The sequence below is a fragment of the Jatropha curcas genome, chromosome 9 (assembly GCF_041381405.1).
Source record: "Jatropha curcas cultivar XTBG-Jc1 chromosome 9, XTBG_Jcur_1.0, whole genome shotgun sequence".
NCBI classification, from domain to species: domain Eukaryota; kingdom Viridiplantae; phylum Streptophyta; class Magnoliopsida; order Malpighiales; family Euphorbiaceae; genus Jatropha; species Jatropha curcas.
The window spans coordinates 20,623,857-20,643,251 of record NC_143159.1 but is presented as its reverse complement, the minus strand read 5'-3'; the positions used below and the strand labels follow the sequence as shown (position 1 = coordinate 20,643,251).

General features: G+C 35.9%; 1 protein-coding gene across 1 annotated transcript; it reads left to right on the top strand.

Moving 5' to 3' along the window:
• Nucleotides 1-619: 619 nt before the first annotated feature.
• Nucleotides 620-14,354, top strand: LOC110009973 (CCA tRNA nucleotidyltransferase, mitochondrial). Its single transcript, XM_089726332.1, is given in 11 exon segments — nt 620-738; nt 4,643-4,692; nt 4,804-4,902; nt 5,372-5,481; nt 5,637-5,817; nt 7,192-7,304; nt 7,785-7,848; nt 8,211-8,354; nt 8,735-8,902; nt 14,077-14,174; nt 14,250-14,354. Coding segments are annotated over 11 exon segments (1,251 nt in total).
• The last annotated feature ends 5,041 nt before the right edge of the window (nt 14,355-19,395 follow it).

The window sequence follows — 19,395 nt, the reverse complement described above, 5'->3', positions numbered from 1 at the left end:
TTAGGAGAATTTGATATCAGGTACACTCCTTGTACCGTAATGAAGGCACAAATGCTTGTAGACTTTGTGGCAGAAATTTCTAGTGAAGATGAAAAAGGCGAGCCTGAAGCCGAACTCCTGAACCCCAGCTACAACACTTGGCAGTTGCACACTGACAGGGCCTTAGGGAGCTCGGGAGCTACAGCAGGGGTAATCTACAAGGGCCAAGAAAGAAAAAAATTCAGTATGTCGTACGCCCAGACTTTACGACAACTAACAATGGTGCCGAGTATGAGAGTTTAATAACCAAAAAGCGAAATCTATTCAAGTACCATTATCTAGCCTTATTCCTCTTACACAAGTTAGAAGAAGAAGGCAGCATTAGGAAGATGACCTAAATAGAACGGGTGAACAATAAAGAGGCAAACTCCATAGCCAAAGCTGCAACGCGGGAAGAAGATTTACTAAGGGAAGTGATTGTCTAACACCAAAACCGGCTGAGCTATGAGTTAAATGAAGTCCTTGTATCCCAACCGATAGTAACTGGATGGGTCTGATCATTGACTTCTTATAGAATGACGTTCGGCCTAGCAATAAGTAAGAGGTGATCAAGCTTTGCGGGAAAGCGGCGAACTATGCAATGGAAAATGGAGAACTCTGCAAGAGATCAAAATCACATCATTGGGTGAAGTGTCTAACTGAGGAAGAAGGCAATTATTGGCAAATGAAGGTGTTTGCAAGGCACATGAGGGCTCAGAGGTATGCTTCGAAAAATACTGCTCCTAGGATACTATTGGCAAATAATGAAGAAGGATGTTAGCCAGCATATTCGCCATTGTAGCACTTGTCAAAAATATGATCGTGTATCCAGAAAAGCCTTATCAGAACTACAATCCTTATCATCAGCCTAGCCTTCGCTCAATAAGGGATAGAAATTCTAGCACCTTTTCCCACAACAAGAGCGTAAGAAAGTTCATGCTAGTTGCAATTGATCACTTCTCCAACTGGGTAGAAGTCAAGGCCCTCAACACCATTACCCCAGCTCGGGTTATTAGCTTTTTCAAGAACAATGTGATATTTAGATATGGCGTGCCCCATAAAATTGTTACTAAAACTGGTAAGCAATTTGACTCAGGAGTCTTCAAATCTTTTTGTTAAGACTGGCACATTGGGCTCCATTTACCTTGGTAGCCCACCCACAAACTAATGGCCTTACTGAAGTCACCAATAGTACCATCCCGCAAGGCTTAAAGAAGAGGTTGGATGGAGAAAAAGAGAACTAGGTAGATGAACTAAATAGCGTCTTATGGGCTTATAGAACCATGCCTCGGCAAGCAATATAGCAAACCCCTTTCTCTTTAGTATATGGGACCAAAGCAGTTGTATCAGTAGAGATCAGCATACCTAGCAAAAGAGCAGGAGTGTACGAAGAGCTCGACAGCAATGAGAGCCCAAAAATTAGCTTAGACTTGGCAGAGGAGCTTAGGGAGGATGCTGCGGTCCGAGTTGAAGCATACAAACAAAGGATAAGAAGATACTTTAATAAGCAAGTTCAAAGTAGGTAGTTCAGAGAAGGAGACAGAGTATGGCGAAAGGCAGAGATAACCAGATGCTTAACAGATGTGGGTAAATTAGGATAGAAATGGGAAGGTCACTATGAAATTTTGAAGTATTAGGCCCAAGAACATATAAGCTGAGAAAGATTGAGGGAGTTGAATTACCTCGGACATGGAACGCTAATAATCTAAAAATGCATATTGTATCTCTAGTTAATAATATGTAAAGTAACTTTTGTATTTGAATAATAATAAGGCCTCAGGTTTTTTCACTTAATGTATCAAGCCTTTCAAAGATAAAAAAGGGCATGATGCACTAAGTTTTTACTAAAGGATCTTACTTAAAAATTTTTCTCTTTCCAGCCTTCACATTAGTTCGCTAGATGACTTATGCGGTCCTTTTCACTAAGTACATTAGCTTGGACATTCGTAGCCTGTCCAGATGACCTAAGCAGTCCTTCTCATTAAGTCCATTAGGTCGAACATACATAGCTTGCCTAAATGACCTAAGCAGTCCTCTTCGCCAAGTCCATTAGCTCGGACATACGTAGTTCGCCCAGATGACCTAAGCGGTCCTTCTCTCTAAGTCCATTAGCTCATAGCTCACCCAGATGACCTAAGCGGTCCTTTTTACTAACTCCATAGATTTGGAAACACGTAACTCACTGAATAAAACTTAAGTAAACCCTTAGGCTCGATTATACACAGTTTGGATTTTAACTTTAAATCTTAAAAGTAAAAGAAAAATACTTAGGCAAATATGAAAAGCTCAACACACGAGCAATAGTGATAATTTTCATTCATTTCATAAAAAGTGATCACATAGTTATTTTACAAGGTATCCCTATTTAAAAAGATAAGTTACAAAACTTTTTACCCTCTATAAATCCTAATCTAGCTATATGTCTTGGTCAGTAGACCCATCCCTAGTTGCACCTCGCCCTTTTGAAGAAATGAGGTGAATATTAGCAGATACCTTAGTTTCTACCCTTGGTGGAGACAAATAATCGATAGGGCGATTTGCATCCTCTTCTCCTTCCTCGTCTTCATCACCCTCATCTAGGTGTACTTCATTTATCCAACCCCAGTCAACTTTAGGCTCCTTCGCCTTCAGTTGGGTTAGAATGGTCGTCCTCAAGCTTAAGCATGCCTTTGCCAGATTATCTTCCTCAGACCCCACTTAATCCTAAAACTTCTACAGCTCCTTCTCATCTCTTTTACCCTGCTTTCAAGCTCTTTATTCTTGTTGAGTAATTCCCAGCTCTCCTCTCTCAACCTGTCTACATCAGCATCTCGAGTCGCAATCTCTGCCTAATGCTGAGCCTCCTGTTCCCTCATGGTAACTTCAACACCCTTTAGTGCATCCTCCATGTGGTTTTTCTTCACTTTCATCTTAGTATAACCTATCTTTAACTTGGTTATCCAAGCAAAGTTCATACTGTTGGCGTTGATAGCTTGAAACAAGCATTGGTTGATTAGATCCTTTATCTCCACATCGTCAGAATAAGGCAACTGAAGAGTCACCTCATTTAATAAGGCAACTCTTCAAGTACCCCCCCAAACCAATGCCTAATTCTTTGCAAAATAAAGATGCCATAAAATGACAGCCTTCACAACAAGCAACACAACAAAAGCTTATAAAAAAAAACTAATGAAATAAACAGACACTAAAAATACATAAACACTACATTTGGGCATAAAATGACCAAATAACTAATGGGGAACTACTGTTAACATACAATAATAAAATATATTAAAATAATAATACTAGACTTCTACATGAACTCCAACCAACAGATAATGTAGGATTCGTAATCCTTATCCTAACATGACTATCATAAATCCAGTATATATACTCCAAATTTGCCCCAAGGATGGGTTAATTTACAATTTACTACACCTAAAATTTTGAGAGCTTAACAATAACTAAGCAATTAAATTTTGAAAAAGATAACCAATGAGTTTTGTTTAGTGATACTGAAACTATTTGCAAAAATCTAAAAGTTTCGAATTCAAATCTCCACTTACCTAAACTAATCCAAAGTTAAAAGTTGAAAAGCAGAACCTATCCACTTTAGTTTCAAAGCTTGGAGTTGTCTCCAAGACTATGAATTTGCAGCCAAGAAAAGTTCAAATTTCAAAAGACAAATGAGAGACCAATATAGATAACATAAATACATTAGGCCTAAATAAAAAGAATGGTATACATGTGCATGTCAGAGTTTGTTATAATTTTTAGAATTTTAAACCTACTTCTTACTCATTAATCTATCATCTATCTCGTGTTAGTTTTCCAATTGCATGCTTGATTAAAACTTCAAGTATGTTTAAGAAGCCAAGGAAAATCAAGTTAATAAATACAAATCACATTTTTTTTATTATCATTAATTTATTTTGAGATGTTTTATCAAAACTACAATGAATTAATTTTACAGTCTTCACTTTTCCAATTTAACCAGCAAATGACTACTGCCTATTGTTAAGTTTTTCAAGTAGACTATCTAACTACTGACTTATGTGGTATCCATCAATAACTACATCAATAGGCCAAATTAAACCATTGGTCACTCAAATTTTTAAAGCTAATTTTAGTTTGGTAATTAAAGATCCATTTGTTTATTTGATGCCAGACTTTTTCATTTAACAAACCAAATATAATCATATTAAAATTTAAGAGCAATCCTACCAGGAAAATACAAATCAAATAGGGTTTTTTTTTAGAATTAGGGAGGTGGTTTTCGAGCCTAAGACTATGCCAAAATTTGTATTCGGTAATTGCACTAGGCATAGCTTGTGAGTGCAATGAAATATCAAAATTTAAAAATTTGCTTATGCATAATAAGTTTTGTTGAAATATTCAAGATATTTTTCAGCTCAAGGCAGGTTCACTTGTATTATAACGAAAAACATAAATGGAAACAATAATTATTTTCAACAAAGTCAAAACAAATTATTCAGCAATTAGCTTCGTGAATAAATTACATTCATTTATGTTGGTATCTTCCTCTTTAAATGATTAAATTGGTGCGCTCTCTGTACGCTATTCATGATAACTATATATTTGTTGTTGGACTAACGTATGGCATTAACATTTCATTTTATGTCAGCTTGTTCTACAATATTAATACCAGTTCAGTTGAGGAATTTACCGAAAGAGGTTAAGATAGGCTTTCTATGCTGTTCTCTTTCGTTTACTGTTAAGTAAATTTGTTACGTCCTTTGCATAAAGCTTTCTCACTTATATTGCCTTCTCTTTCTTTCATTGCAGGCATTGAAGATCTAAAGTCTGGAAAAATAGTTACTCCTTTACCTCCAAAAGCTACTTTTTTGGATGATCCACTTAGAGTTCTTCGAGCTATTCGATTTGGTACTTCTGAATTTAGATTTTATTTGATTGTGTTGGGAATTTCATTTTTCTTTTTCCTTTTGGTGAAATTTGACTACACATAATTTTTTGGATAACATATGCAAGTTTCTCGCTCAACATGTCTTGAAATAGTTCAGTATCAAAACTTCCTTGGTTTTTTTTTTCTAGGGCTTCATTTTAAACAACTACCAACTAATAACAGCAGTAATTAAGAAGTAAGATCAAACTTAAGTATTGCTCTGAAATTGCTATGCATATATGGGCAATAACTCAACTGCTGAAAACTTTTGAGTCCATGTCTATTATATAACCTGATCATGTCTTACAAAACACCTCAAATTTTTTCATATGCGTAGTCAGCTAGCGTGATCTTACAACCTAATATTTTTCTTCACTTCTATTGGTTCTTTTTGTTTTGCTTCTCTTTTTCCATTTCTATGTCTTACATGGCTAATTTCTGGTTATTTAGGTGCAAGGTTTGGATTCATACTTGATGAAGAACTCAAAGTAGCTGTTGCCTGTGATGATGTGCAAAATGCTCTTGCAGTGAAAATTAGCAAAGAGCGCATTGGAACTGAAGTATGCTAACCCTCTTGAATAGATGAATAGCATGTGCCTCAAAATATTTTTTGATGTCTGGCAAGACATTGACTTGCTTGTGAGGGACTTCTTTATATCCATTGTGTACTATGATAGTTGTTTATTATTTATCTCGTTGCTGCTCTTCTGTGCAGGTTGATCTCGTGATTTTTGGCAATCAACCTGTTAAAGCTACGACACATATTTCAAATTTGACATTATTCTTGGTTGTCTTTGGTTTTCCTCCTAAGGTTGAGCCAGCATTGTCAGATGGATGCCACAAGTATGATATGGTTCATGATGTCATTGATAATTACATCTTATCTCTGTTTTTATGTAAAATAAATCTGATGCTAAGTTTGAGTATCAAACTAGGCCAAAATCCAAATTAGAGTTTGTTATATTATTTAGCAAGAGCTTAGGAATGATGAAGGCATGCATTAGCATGATTATAATTTATCTTTCTCTAGTTAAGTATGACTACCGGTTCATTTTGAACTGGAATCGAACCGTACTGTAGATGAACCTAATCAAATCAAAATCGTCGGTTCAAAATTTTGAACCGAAACCGGTGGTTCAAGGGCCGGTTAAGGTTCATGTGAATGTTAAAATTTGAACCTGAACCAGCCCTGAACCGGTGGTTCCAGTCCAGTTCGAACCGAAAATTTTCTCTTTTTATTTTCAAAATAATAATCACTTAGCATATTTTATACATCTCTAAAAGTCTTAATAATATATTACTACATGATATACTTTACTTAAGATTTTTTAAAAAAAAAATACGCTTTACTTTAAAAGTTAAAAATTTAAAAAGTAAAATGGAAAGAAAAGAGAGAAATACTTGGTCCAAACTTATATTGTTTTTAACTTTTTTTTTTTACCCTTTTAAATTGTTTACTAAGTTTAAAATTACATTTTTTTTGAAGCATTTTTCAAAATTTTCTTATAAGTTATTTAATTAATAACATTTAAACAAAATAAAGTGATAACTTATTTGATTATTTTGTAAAATTAATTATTTTTATTCTTATATGAGTATGAGCATTCTAAAATTTATTTAAAATAAAATTTACTAATATTTTTTAAACTCATATTAATATTTTCGAAAAAAAGATGTAACTTTAGAACTGATTTTTTTTAAAAATATATATATATATATCACCAGAAATCGTGATCGGAACCGTTAGTTCATCAAAACTGTACCGTAACTGGAACCCGACCGGAACCGACAGTTTAAGAGCCAATTCAGGTTTAACAATTTAAAAATTTTGATCCGTTGGTTCAAAAAACCGGAACCGACGGTTCAATGAATCGGCTATGCCTATCTCTAGTCCAGTAATTTGGTGGTCAAACATAGTGCGTTTTAAAAGTTTTCTCCTCTATCCTGAAATTTTACCGCTTTGGAATTTAAAAATAGATGCAGCTTATTGAGCAAAGTAAACCCATTCATTCAATATCGTTTCAGCAGTTTTGATGTTTTGCATTTTTATTAAGAAATTTTTGTAGTATTAATAGCAGCTGGAATGCACTCTTTTCATGAGATATTGATCCTGAGAGAATTCCTATACACTTTTGCTGACATCATTATTATTGGGCCGCGAATTATTTCCCAAATCTTTTTACTTTCACCTTCTTCTGTTGACATTATCTAAAGTAGTTTCCATTTCAATTCTTTTTATGCATGTTTAGTGTGTTGTCTTTGGTTTTGAGTTATAAATACCGTCACATTTGCATTCTAGGATGAACAAAGGAGACTCTGTTTATATGCTGCGTTGTTTCTTCCATTCAGAAATGTTAAATAGAAGTATGAGAAGGGTAAAAAGGTATGGTCCTTGTTTCTTTTTCTTTATATCCTGCATCTTTTTGTGCTTGTTTCTTTATTTCTGGAAGCATGCAACGGATCCACATGAACACTAAACGTGCATCACAGGAAGTTGTTACCATTGTTTAGTTTCATAATAGGATGATGCAAATATTTAAGCTTTTTTCGCACCATTTGTTGTCCCCCTTGTATAATTCTCTCACCCTCTCTCAGAATGGGATTTTGGCAGGGAGCCACTTTACAGTTGTATTTTTTTGGGGCATCCTGACCCGGCTGCAACATTCAACAAAGTACAAACAATTTGATTTTGAATCATAATGAATTCCCTTTGGCCCTGAATTATCTTTTCAGGCTTTTGACGTTTCTTAATTTTCTGATTGTACTCTTTGTCTTGGGTTTCAATACAAGCATATCTTTATTTCGATATCCAATAGTTAAGTTTATTTGCTGCTGAAGCTGCCCATGTGTTCTCATGCTGCAGGCTCCTGTTGTCAACTTTGTCTTCAAAGACTCTCTTAAGCAAAAAGTCAGCGACTCTGAAACAGTGAGTTTAACCTATTCTCTTTGGTTTCTAACTGCATCTACTAATGATAGGATATAATTTCAACAGTCTCAGGGGCTTCTTGAAGATAACTTCAATTGTTTTTTTGTAGGTTATTTGTTGGAATTCTAGGGAAGGAGAAAGGGAAATGCATAAGATGATTAACAATGTTTAGCACTTCATTGAATTAACAAAAGGATATGCCTATTTATAGGCTTACAAGTGAATCAAATAAGACCTAAAAATACTCCTAAAAATCATTAATCTTAATAACAAAAACATCAAATTCTATGCAGAAAATCTGGTATAACTAAAATTGAAATCTCAATATATTTTTAATAATATTATTTTGAATTAATCCTAACATTATTAAGATACATAGTTCAATTGAGAAATTCTTAAACTTGATCCCTTTGCTTACTTCTAATGAGGACACCCATCCAGATGAAGTTGACTGGGGAGTAGAACTTATTGATGTGCCTTTCTCATTAGAACACCGCGTATTGGCAAGTATAAAGTTGTCCGCGACATATTCAACCTCTCGCTGATTTCTCTATGATTCTTTCTTATTTGGCTCGTCTATTGATAACTTTCACTACTATAAACAATCATTCTAGTAAATACCTATAAATTTGTAACAAGTCACCCAACCTCTGTCATTTTATTCTAGATAGTCAATTTTCTATTCTAAATAGTAAGTGACCACAATATCCGTGACCGTATAGATGTGCCGGAATAGTTCAGTATTCTTACCCTGAAATAGCCTGATTGCCTAAATCCGCCCCTTTTGGCATTCATTGGAATGGCTGCTCAGCCATTATATTAAATATATCACAAACAATTAGGGCATTCAGTTCAGTAAACTGCTACTTGTAACTTTAATGATGCAGGATTTCGGCTACGAGAAATCAAAGACTTCTGGCGAGTTGCTTTATTGATATCTACTGTGATATATCCCACCAACACAGATTTTACTCAAGAACTTTTAGATAAACAGTTTCAACTCGACAAGAGAAGAGAACTATTTAAGACAGTTGAGAATGCCATTACTGGACTAGGTATGAAAATTCATCTGTGTTATATGATTCATACTCTGTAAAGTGTATATATTGTATTTTGTATCCTCACAGGCATGTTAGTTTAGTCTAGACTCTAACCGAATGCCAACTCACACAACTCTGTGATTGGTTCAGTTCTTGTATAAATACTAACACAGATATGTGAATAAACAGAAAGAGATTCAGGAATGCTATCCCAAAACGGCATCTCCTGTAAACACTCTGTGTTCCATTGTTGCTGGCTTCTTTAATCCTTATCATGGTATCAGAGTCGTGGTAATTGTATTAATCGAAACCTTGTTTCAATTGCCTAAAATTGAGAAAAGTACATAAGTTAGAAAATTTACAATCGAGACGATGATGTCTCCAGAAGATCTGGCGAAGATCATTGCTGCGATCAACACCAAATCAACTGAGGATGATCCATATCATACTCATGGTTCGGAGGCGCCTGGATTCAGCCTAGTGAGTGTACCTTTGAGAGGACCAAATTACCTCTCTTGGAGCAGATCAGTTCAGATTGCTTTAAGAGCAAAGAAGAAGCTGGGTTTTGTTGATGGGAAGATTAAAGCACCTGAATCTGGGTCGGCCGATTATGATAAATGGTTGACTGCAGATAGTATGGTGGTTTCATGGTTGCTAAACGCCATGGCCAAAGATATATCTGATGCGTTTGTTTTCTGCAAAAACACAGAAGCGTTGTGGGATGAGTTAAAGCAACGATATGGTGAGAGTAATGGACCGATGATCTATCAAATTAAAAGGGAGATCGCTAGTTACAAGCAAGGAGATGATATTGTGCAAGAGTATTATACAAAGCTTAAGAAGAAGTGGGATGAGCTTTTATGTTTAGCACCTTTACCAGTATGTTGTGAGGTTGGTACAGCTATCACTGATTATGATAACAATCGTAGGCTTATGCAATTTGTGATGGGTTTAGGGGATGAATATGATAACGTGAAGAATCAAGTGTTGCTGCAAGATCCTCTTTCATCGATTAACAAAGCCTATTCCATGGTGATGAGTGTAGAGAAACAAAGGGAAGTACAGACCAGCAATATCACATCCACTGAAATGGCAGCAATTATGATGGCGAGAAGGGGTAGCAGTAGTTATTCCAAAAATAGAAATAAAATTAAGAACAGTGGCGGAAATTCATCATACACCAGAAAAGAGGATAGGAAGAAGGAGTATTGCACCAACTGCAAAACAGGAGGGCACAAGATTGATGATTGCTTCTCTATTCATGGATATCCTGACTGGTTTATTGAGTCACAGAAGAGTAGGGGGGTGGACGTGCGCAAGTATTATGCTGCTAATAATGTTTCACAGATTGCAGAAGCAGAGTCTCCATTACAACAACATAGTCAGAATCAGAAAGGAAATGATCTACCCAATGCTAATAACGTTGTCTCTGATTATTTACAGCAAGAGTTCCAAAAGTTTCTCAGGTCCAAGGGTGGCTTTGCTGAGCAAGATGATGGGAATATCAGAAATGTGAACTTCGCAGGTACGTTACTTAATTCTGTTATTTTTGGCATTGATATTAATTGCAAGGATAATTGGATAATTGATTCTGGAGCAACTTATCACATCACACCTAAGCTGTCCTTTTATAATCAAGTGATTGAGCTAAAACCACCTAAAACCATTCGGTTACCTGACAATTCTACCAGATCAGTGACACATATAGGGAATATAAAATTAAATGATCGAATAACTTTGTACAATGTCTTATATGTTCCCTCATTTAATTGCAATCTCATGTCCGTCAGTTTGGTCACTAGAACTTACCGTTTGTCGGTCCACTCATTTCTTGAACATTGTGTATTCCAGGATTTACTGACTAAGAAGGTGTTGGGAGAAGGAAGGGTTATTGAAGACCTTTATTTTTTGACAAGTGATTCTTTTAATAAACACAGTAGTTGTTTTTCTACTGCTACTTGTAATAATCACGATAGGCATTTAGCAATGCTGTGGCATGCTCGTTTGGGGCATATAGCACATAAAAGATTGAAACATGTTCCTGGAATTTCTCAATATGATTATGCTGATTTGATGTGTCCAATTTGTCCCATTGCAAAACAAACTCGTTTGCCGTTTTCAACTAGCACAATCACTACTGTGGATATTTTTTATCTCACTCATGTGGATTTATGAGGCCCTTATCAGTTAAAATCTGTCACTAATGCTGTATATATGTTGACGATTGTTGATGATTTCAGTCGGTTTTGCTGGACATATATGTTGAAAAGTAAAGATCAGGTATTGACAGCTCTAAAGTCTTATTTTCAATATGTGTTCACGCATTATGGCAAGACTATCAAAATAATACGATCGGATAATGGCACTGAGTTCATTAATTTTGCTTGCAATTCATTTTTTCAAGAAAAGGGCACTTTACATCAACGGTCTTGTGTTCACACTCCGCAGCAAAACGGAGTTGTTGAAAGAAAGCATCGCACTCTTTTGAATATTGCCAGAGCTTTACTTTATCAATCTGAGCTTCCATCTTCCTTTTGGTCTGAATTATTGTTGATTGCTACTCATATTGCTAATAGGTTACCCTCCGAAAATCTTAATTGGCAAACACCCTATGAAAGATTACATGGCAAATCTGTTGATTATAGTTATTTTCGAACTGTGGGTTGTTTGTGTTTTGCTACCAGTACTTTACCACACAAGCGAAAGTTTGCTCCTCGGGCTTCTCCTTGTGTTTTACTTGGTTATGCTCAGCAGCAAAAAGCATATAAACTTTATAATTTGCACACCAAAGCTCTTTTCAGTTCTCGGGATGTGGTTTTCTTTGAAGATGTGTTTCCATTTCATCATTCTAAACCTGACAGTATCACAGATTTTGTTTTACCTAAATGTATTACAGATTAGGATGTCCCTATTTCCACTTTTCCCTCTACTGCTCCTTTACCGCTCGCTGACATAATATCACTGCCTCCTGATTTGGTTGAACATCCAGAAAGTGGTCCACCTGATATCATTCAACAGCCACATTTGACGGTTGAGGTTGGTTCTGGTAGTGATTCGATGGCTGAGGTTGGTTCCGGCGATGGTTTGGCAATTGTACCTATTGTTTCTGAACCAGTATTACGGAGAAGTACTCGGTCTCGCAATCCACCTCCATGGTTAACCGATTTTGTCACTGATTCAACCAAAAGTTCTCATATCCATTTTTCTACCTCTCATTTGTCTTTTGTTGCTCAAATATCCAAGATTATTGAACCTTGTAATTATAATCAAGCTAAAAATGACATTAATTGGGTAATTGCCATGCATAAGGAACTCACTGCATTAGAACAAAATAATACTTGGGTGCTCACTGATTTACCTCCTAATGTCACTCCTATTGGTTGTAAGTGGATTTACAGGGTGAAGTATAATGCAGATGGCAGCATCGAACGCTACAAGGCTCGTCTTGTCGCCAAGGGGTATAACCAATTGCTCGGTTTGGATTACAACCAGACCTTTTCTCCTGTGGCTAAATTGGTTACTGTTCGAGTTTTCTTAACCGTTGCAGCTGCTTTCACATGGCCCGTGCATCAACTTGATATCAACAACGCCTATTTACATGGGTTTCTTGATGAAGACATTTATATGCAGGTGCCGCCCGGTTATGAGAAAGCTATGCCTGGACAAGTTTGTAAGTTGCAACGGTCACTTTATGGGTTGAAGCAAGCTGGCCGCCAATGGAACAAAGAATTGACTTCTAGTTTGCTCACACAGGGGTTTACTCAATCATCCTATGATCATTGTTTGTTTACTAAAGGTCAAGGTCCTGCCTTTTTGGCTATCTTGGTTTATGTTGATGATTGTCTTATTACAGGTCCTTCGATTGACTTGATTACTGCTTTGAAAGAATCCTTACATACCAAGTTCACTATCAAAGATCTTGGTCCTGCAAAGTATTTTTTGGGTATTGAAATTGCTTGATCCTCGGATGGTATGTTGTTAACGCAACATAAGTTTATTTCAGATATTGTGGCCGATACTGGTTTACAGGATGCCACAGCCCTTTCTAGTCCTTATGTTCAGGGGCTAAAACTTACAGCTGACATGGGCAATCCTCTTCCGGATCCTGAATGCTACCGCCATCTTGTTGGTCGATTGTTATACCTGTCTCTTACTCGACCCGATATAAGTTTTGCTGTTCAGCAATTAAGTCAGTTCATGCAGGTTCCAAACCAACATCATTTTAAAGCAGCCTTGGCTGTTGTAAAATATTTGAAAGGCACAAGTCTTATGGGTTTATTTCTATTTGCCGTGAATGATTTCAAGCTTCGGGCATTCTCTGATGCCGATTGGGCAGCTTGTGCTGACACCAGGAGGTCCGTTACAGGATTTTGTATTTTTTTGGGTACTTCGTTGGTCTCTTGGAAATTGAAGAAGCAGCCAACCGTCAGTCGTTCTTCTACCGAATCTGAGTACAGGGCAATGGCATCCACTGTTTGTGAGCTACAATGGTTATCTTCCTTGCTTACTGATTTTCATATTATTGTACCTACCCCAATACCTTTGCATTGTGACAATAAAGCAGCCATGCACATTGCTGCTAACCCCGTTTTTCACGAAAGAACTAAACACATTGATATTGATTGTCACGTGGTGCGCAACAAGTTACAAACTGGGTTTATTAGTACTCCCTATCTCCCCAGTTCACTTCAGTTAGCTGATTTGTTCACCAAGCCTTTATCTAATCAGCCATTTCAGACTTTTGTTTGCAAGCTTGGATTGGTTGATTTCTCTCCAAATCCAGCTTGAGAGGGGGGGTGTAAAGTGTATATATTGTATTTTGTATCCTCACAGGCATGTTAGTTTAGTCTAGACTCTAACCGAATGCCAACTCACACAACTCTGTGATTGGTTCAGTTCTTATATAAATACAAACACAGATATGTGAATAAACAGAAAGAGATTCGGGAATGCTATCCCAAAACGACATCTCCTGTAAACACTCTGTGTTCCATTGTTGCTGGCTTCTTTAATCCTTATCATACTCCTAAGAATTTTTATCCTTCTGAGCATAGGTATAAAAATGTCAAATACTCGTTATTTGCTATGTATATATTATAGACATAAGAAAACCCTAGTTTGTTTTATTTTGACTGGGAAGCTCCCCTGCATGTCCTTTTTCTGATTGTGATGTTTTTATCATGATACAGGTCTTGAAAAAATCTGGGACGTATAGCGACTGGTTAATGGCAAAGATATTATCAGCGTTTTGCAGCTTAAATCAGGAGGACCTCTTGTTCGGGAATGGGTAAGGCAATCGTTCTTTCCCATAGTTGAGAGCTACTATAAAATTTCTTGATTCTAATTTATTTCCTCTTTGCAGCAACAAAAATTGCTAGTTTGGCAACTTGCCCATCCCACAGGAACTGCAGAAGAATGCCTTGATTGGATGAATGAAACGCACTCAAAGCGTACCAAAATGGCGTAAACATCAATCTAATTCAATCTCTATTTAATATAAGACCTCATCTAATCTGACTGGAAGTTGCTTTTGCACGTTACCCTGAGTTCCCATGAACATTCATGTAGCTTTGGGTAATAGACTGATGGAGAAATGATGGAAGACAGGTAGCACGAGAAAATTTCTCAAGTTTCGAGTAACAATTTTGTACAGATCTACAGATACGTACTTGACTATAGTTTTGAAACAGGAAACGCGGTTCAGGTAACTCATTTCTAGATTTTAAGTGATCGAAGCTAAGATGCTTAGTTTTGAAACTTAGAGCAATAACTAGTGCAGTTGTGGGATTGGGCAACGAGAAGAGTGCCTTTATAGAAGGAAGGAGCGGTTTTATAAAACAGGAAACAGGAAACAGGAAAAAGGAAATGGTTTTGTTCAAAATAATAGCGGCGGGACCCAACGCCGAGGTTGTTTGGGCCTGTGTTCGTCCTGAACTTAGTAATTGTGTACGAATGTGTGCTTCTCTCGGGAGAAATTCAATATCTCTTGTAATAAAAAAAAAAAAGTTTATTATTTATTTGGATTGAAAACGAACTCATACTAAACCCAATTTAGGTTAGCTTAGATTGTGTTAATATATTATATAATAACTTAAAACTTTTCTTTTAGAAATTAAAATTCAATTATTAATTATTAATTATTAATTTAGTGATCAATATATACTTCAAATTATGTAGATTATGATTTTATTAAAAATATATAAGGGGAAGATATTGTTGATGAAAAATTATTAATTTATTTATGAATTTTTGTAAAAAATTATATGTCAATTTTTAATTTTTCACTTTGATCTATTGAAACTCTCTATTTATAAAATTATATCTATTAAATATTTTAATTAATAAAATTATTATATTAAATGCCCAACTTGTAATGAGCAAAGTCTTTCGAACAAAAATATTTGTTGAATAATTAAAAAATGTGAAAATTAGTTTTAGAAAATAATATTAATTAGGGGGTGAGCAAAACAACTAATCAAAATTACATATATTAGTTCAGCTCAGTAAACGCATTGAAAGGGAATTTTGTTTTATGGGTTAGTTAGTTTGAATTGAAATTATTAGTGATTCGACTTGATTTTACAAAAATTAACTGGTTAGACTTAAAATCGATTCCAAATGGTACAAATTGATCAAAATCGATTGGTTCAATATGGTTGAATTTAATATCAATTTTGGTTCGATTGCAATCAAACAAAATTCAAATTTAGATTTTTAACTTTGGTTTGGTTAGGTTTGAATCAAATGAACCATTTTCTCATCCCTAATATTAATTACACATCAAATCATTAATGCTAGTATATAAAAATATATAAAATTACTAAAATCAAAAGTATTTTGTTATAAACATTGACTATAGTTAATTGTTAAGAATCAGAAAATTGTATTTTAACTATGGGCTTTATGACCCACTTATTCTACTGTGTTTACACATGGAATCGTAAACATTTTGACTTGTTCATCTAACTGGTATATAGCTGTTAAATATTAGTTCATACAGTTGGTATTTTAACTGCTTTTGGGTTAATGTTCTTAAACGTCATGGAATTTGATGGAACCCATATAAGTTTAAAAATCTTATAATGATTCCTTTTCAATTGATCCTCAAGAAGAAGACTACAATTCCCATCTTGGATCGTTTTTGAATCAGATGTCTGGTATGTGATTGAAATGTCTTACTGTGTACCATGGATATGGGCATGCTAGAGAAGCAACAGGCTCAAGAAATCAACAAATCTCACATAACAGTCATTTGAACTTACAAATCTAGTCTCAGTTTATCACGTCAGAAAAAATAGAAATCAATTCCCTATCAAATTCTTCTGTCAAGTGTCTGTTTTATTTTGAAAAACATTTACATGGAAACAAACAGAGGAAATTGAAAAACATCTTAATTTCGTGTATTTCATTATTTTGGCAACAAAAAGGCAAAAAAAGAAAAAAAAGCCTTTAAGACCAGATTACACAAACTGAAAGCCTTGCAACACAGGCCATTTGATCAGGCATCAAACCAAACATCTTGAAATCACACAAAACTTGCAGGGACATTTCTTTCAACCAAAAACAGAGTATACCGGACAATACATTTAAGTATGCAAGGAAGGAAGCCATCCTGATCATATTCATATGAACCCATCATTCAAATGCACAAATTCAGCATTTCCCAACACATTAATAATTGAATTGAATTGAATATAGACAAGCTGAAAATACTAAATAATACTGAAAAGAAACAACACATATGTTTTGAATCCAATACTTGATTTTCCTTTAATGAATCAACATGTAAATTGATTACACAGAAAACACCAATCATGTTCCATATTTTTGAAACAAACTAAAAAAAAGAACCACCAAAAATGTTTTCCTCGTCATATCTGCAATTAAACAGCAGCTCTATGGCCAAGGTTGTGGAAAAGAGGAAGAGAGAATGTACAAGAGGCACTAAACAGAACCAGAACCAGGATCAGAATCAGACCCCAGAAATTTCTGCACATCAGCAAAAAAATCCTCATTCTCTTCACCATAATCGATCTGATCAAATTCAAAGGTATTAGCATTATCCAGCAGCTCCTCAACACTAAATTCAGTACCCATTGGCTCATCACGATCAGCGCCTACCGTCAAACATTCATCACCTCCAGGAGCCCAGATATCATTACATTCTGAGACAACGTGTTCAAGCTCGTCTACCTGATTATTAGCCCTAAGTTCAGTTCCCAATGGATAATCAAAATCGCTACCTATAACCCAATTCCCATAATCTCCGTTTCCTCTCATGATACTACAATCTGATGTTACTTCTTGTTGTTCTTCTACTTGATTATTAGCCCAAAATTCAGTACCCATTTGATCATCAAAATCAGAAGCTATAACCAAACAATCATCATCTCCATTAGCCCTAATCTGGTTATAGTATGACTCTGCTTCAATGTCATTAGCCTTGATACGCTTATTGCCAGACGTAACCACCATCTCACAGTTTACAACTTCACCACCCTCACAATCATCTATTTTCCTCTTGCCCTTATTTTTTTCCCCTGTTTTAGACCCATTTTTCCTCAAACGACAGAGCACTAATTCACGGTTCAAATCAGGCAAACTATACTCAAACAAGATCCAACCGCAATGGTGGCTTGAATTTCTGTTTTTGTATTTGAACCTTTTCTTGGTTGCTTCTATCTTAATCCTACAATCAAAATCTGCCCTAGCCGTGACTTCAAAAATTTTCCCAGAATCTTCTCTATGCCAGTTACCCTCACCAGTACCAACACTTCGATCAACTCTAGAACAGTCAGTAATCAGCGTTTGTTTGTTCTTCTTCTGCGAGGCTTTCTTCTTTAATTCAGTGAAAAAGTAGAGATCCTTAACATCAGTTCTCTCGTCACCACCGAATCTCTTCCAGACTTCCCAGGGCTCTTCTCTTCCATATAACTGGCAGTCACTTACTATCATCTCCGCTGCCGCAAAAGGCTTTCCAGTGAGTTTCTTGTACAGATAGTGACCTGCTAACTGTAAGGCGGTTATGAATAATATTTCTCATTGATACAGAGTACTCCTATTTATAATACATTGTAGAGAGAATTTAGGTGTTACAGATATAATATAATACAAACTATATTTATCTCTATTAACAGAATACAGCTAGAATAGTTATCCAATACCCTCCCTCAATCGATGTGTGGTTGAACACAGAGATTGCTTCGCAAAAACTGAAAACGTTGTGCTGTCAATCCTTTCGTGAATAAGTCTGTTGTCTGTTCTTTTGACGGAATATGTCTAACACTTAGCTGGCCTGCACTTACTTTTTCTCTAACAAAATGAATATCTAATTCAATATGCTTAGTTCTAGCATGTTGAACTGGATTGGCTGCCATGTATGTTGAACTTATGTTGTCACAAAAAACTTCAGGTCTGTCCTTCAAGGTAACATTTAATTCATGTAACAAATACCGAATCCATGTCAATTCTGCTATACAACTCGCAACTGCTTGATATTCAGCCTCCGCACTTGATCGAGAAACTGTTGCTTGCTTCTTAGAGGACCATGAAATCAAGTTGCTGCCAAAATAAACACAAAATCCAGTTGTGGATCGACGAGTATCATGACATCCTGCCCAATCCGCATCTGAATAAGCTGTTAAACATGGTTCGCCTCCTTTATACAATTGTAACCCATAGTTTGATGTTCCTCGAAGATAACGAAGGATTCGTTTTACAGCGTGTAAATGCTTTTCACGTGGTGAATGCATATATTGACATACCTGATTTACTGCAAAGATGATATCAGGTCTTGTGAATGTCAAGTACTGCAGCGCACCCACTATGCTGCGATATAGTTGAGGATCCGAACAAAGTGGGCTTTCAACTGAAGAAGTAAGCACATCATTAATTGCCACTGGTGTTGAGAGAGGTTTCACTGTCTCCATGCCTGACTTCTTTAATAAATCCAAGATGTATTTCGTTTGATGCATAAATAGACCAGATGAGTTTTTCGTAACTGCAATCCCCAAGAAATAATGCAATGTTCCAAGGTCTGTCATCGCAAATTCATCCTTCAACGAAGCCAAAATCTGTTCTAACAATAAACCAGATGAAGCAGTTAGAATAATGTCATCAACGTACAGAAGCAATACTGCCATATCCTCTCCCTTTCGCAAAATAAACATAGAATTATCAGCACGGCTACATTGAAAACCCAATAGTTGAAGATAAGAAGTAAAGCGTTCAAACCACGCTCTCGGTGCCTGTTTTAAGCCATAAAGTGCTTTTCGAAGCTTACAGACATATTCTGGAAATTCTGGATGAACAAACCCACGTGGTTGTTGCATATAAACATCTTCCTTTAACACTCCATGCAAAAACGCATTTTTGACATCTAATTGATGTATCGGCCAGTCCCTCGAAGTTGCCAAAGAGAGCACAGTTCGAATAGTTGTTGATTTAACAACTGGACTGAAAGTTTCATCATAATCTTGTCCAGCCTTCTGCGCAAAACCTTGAGCCAC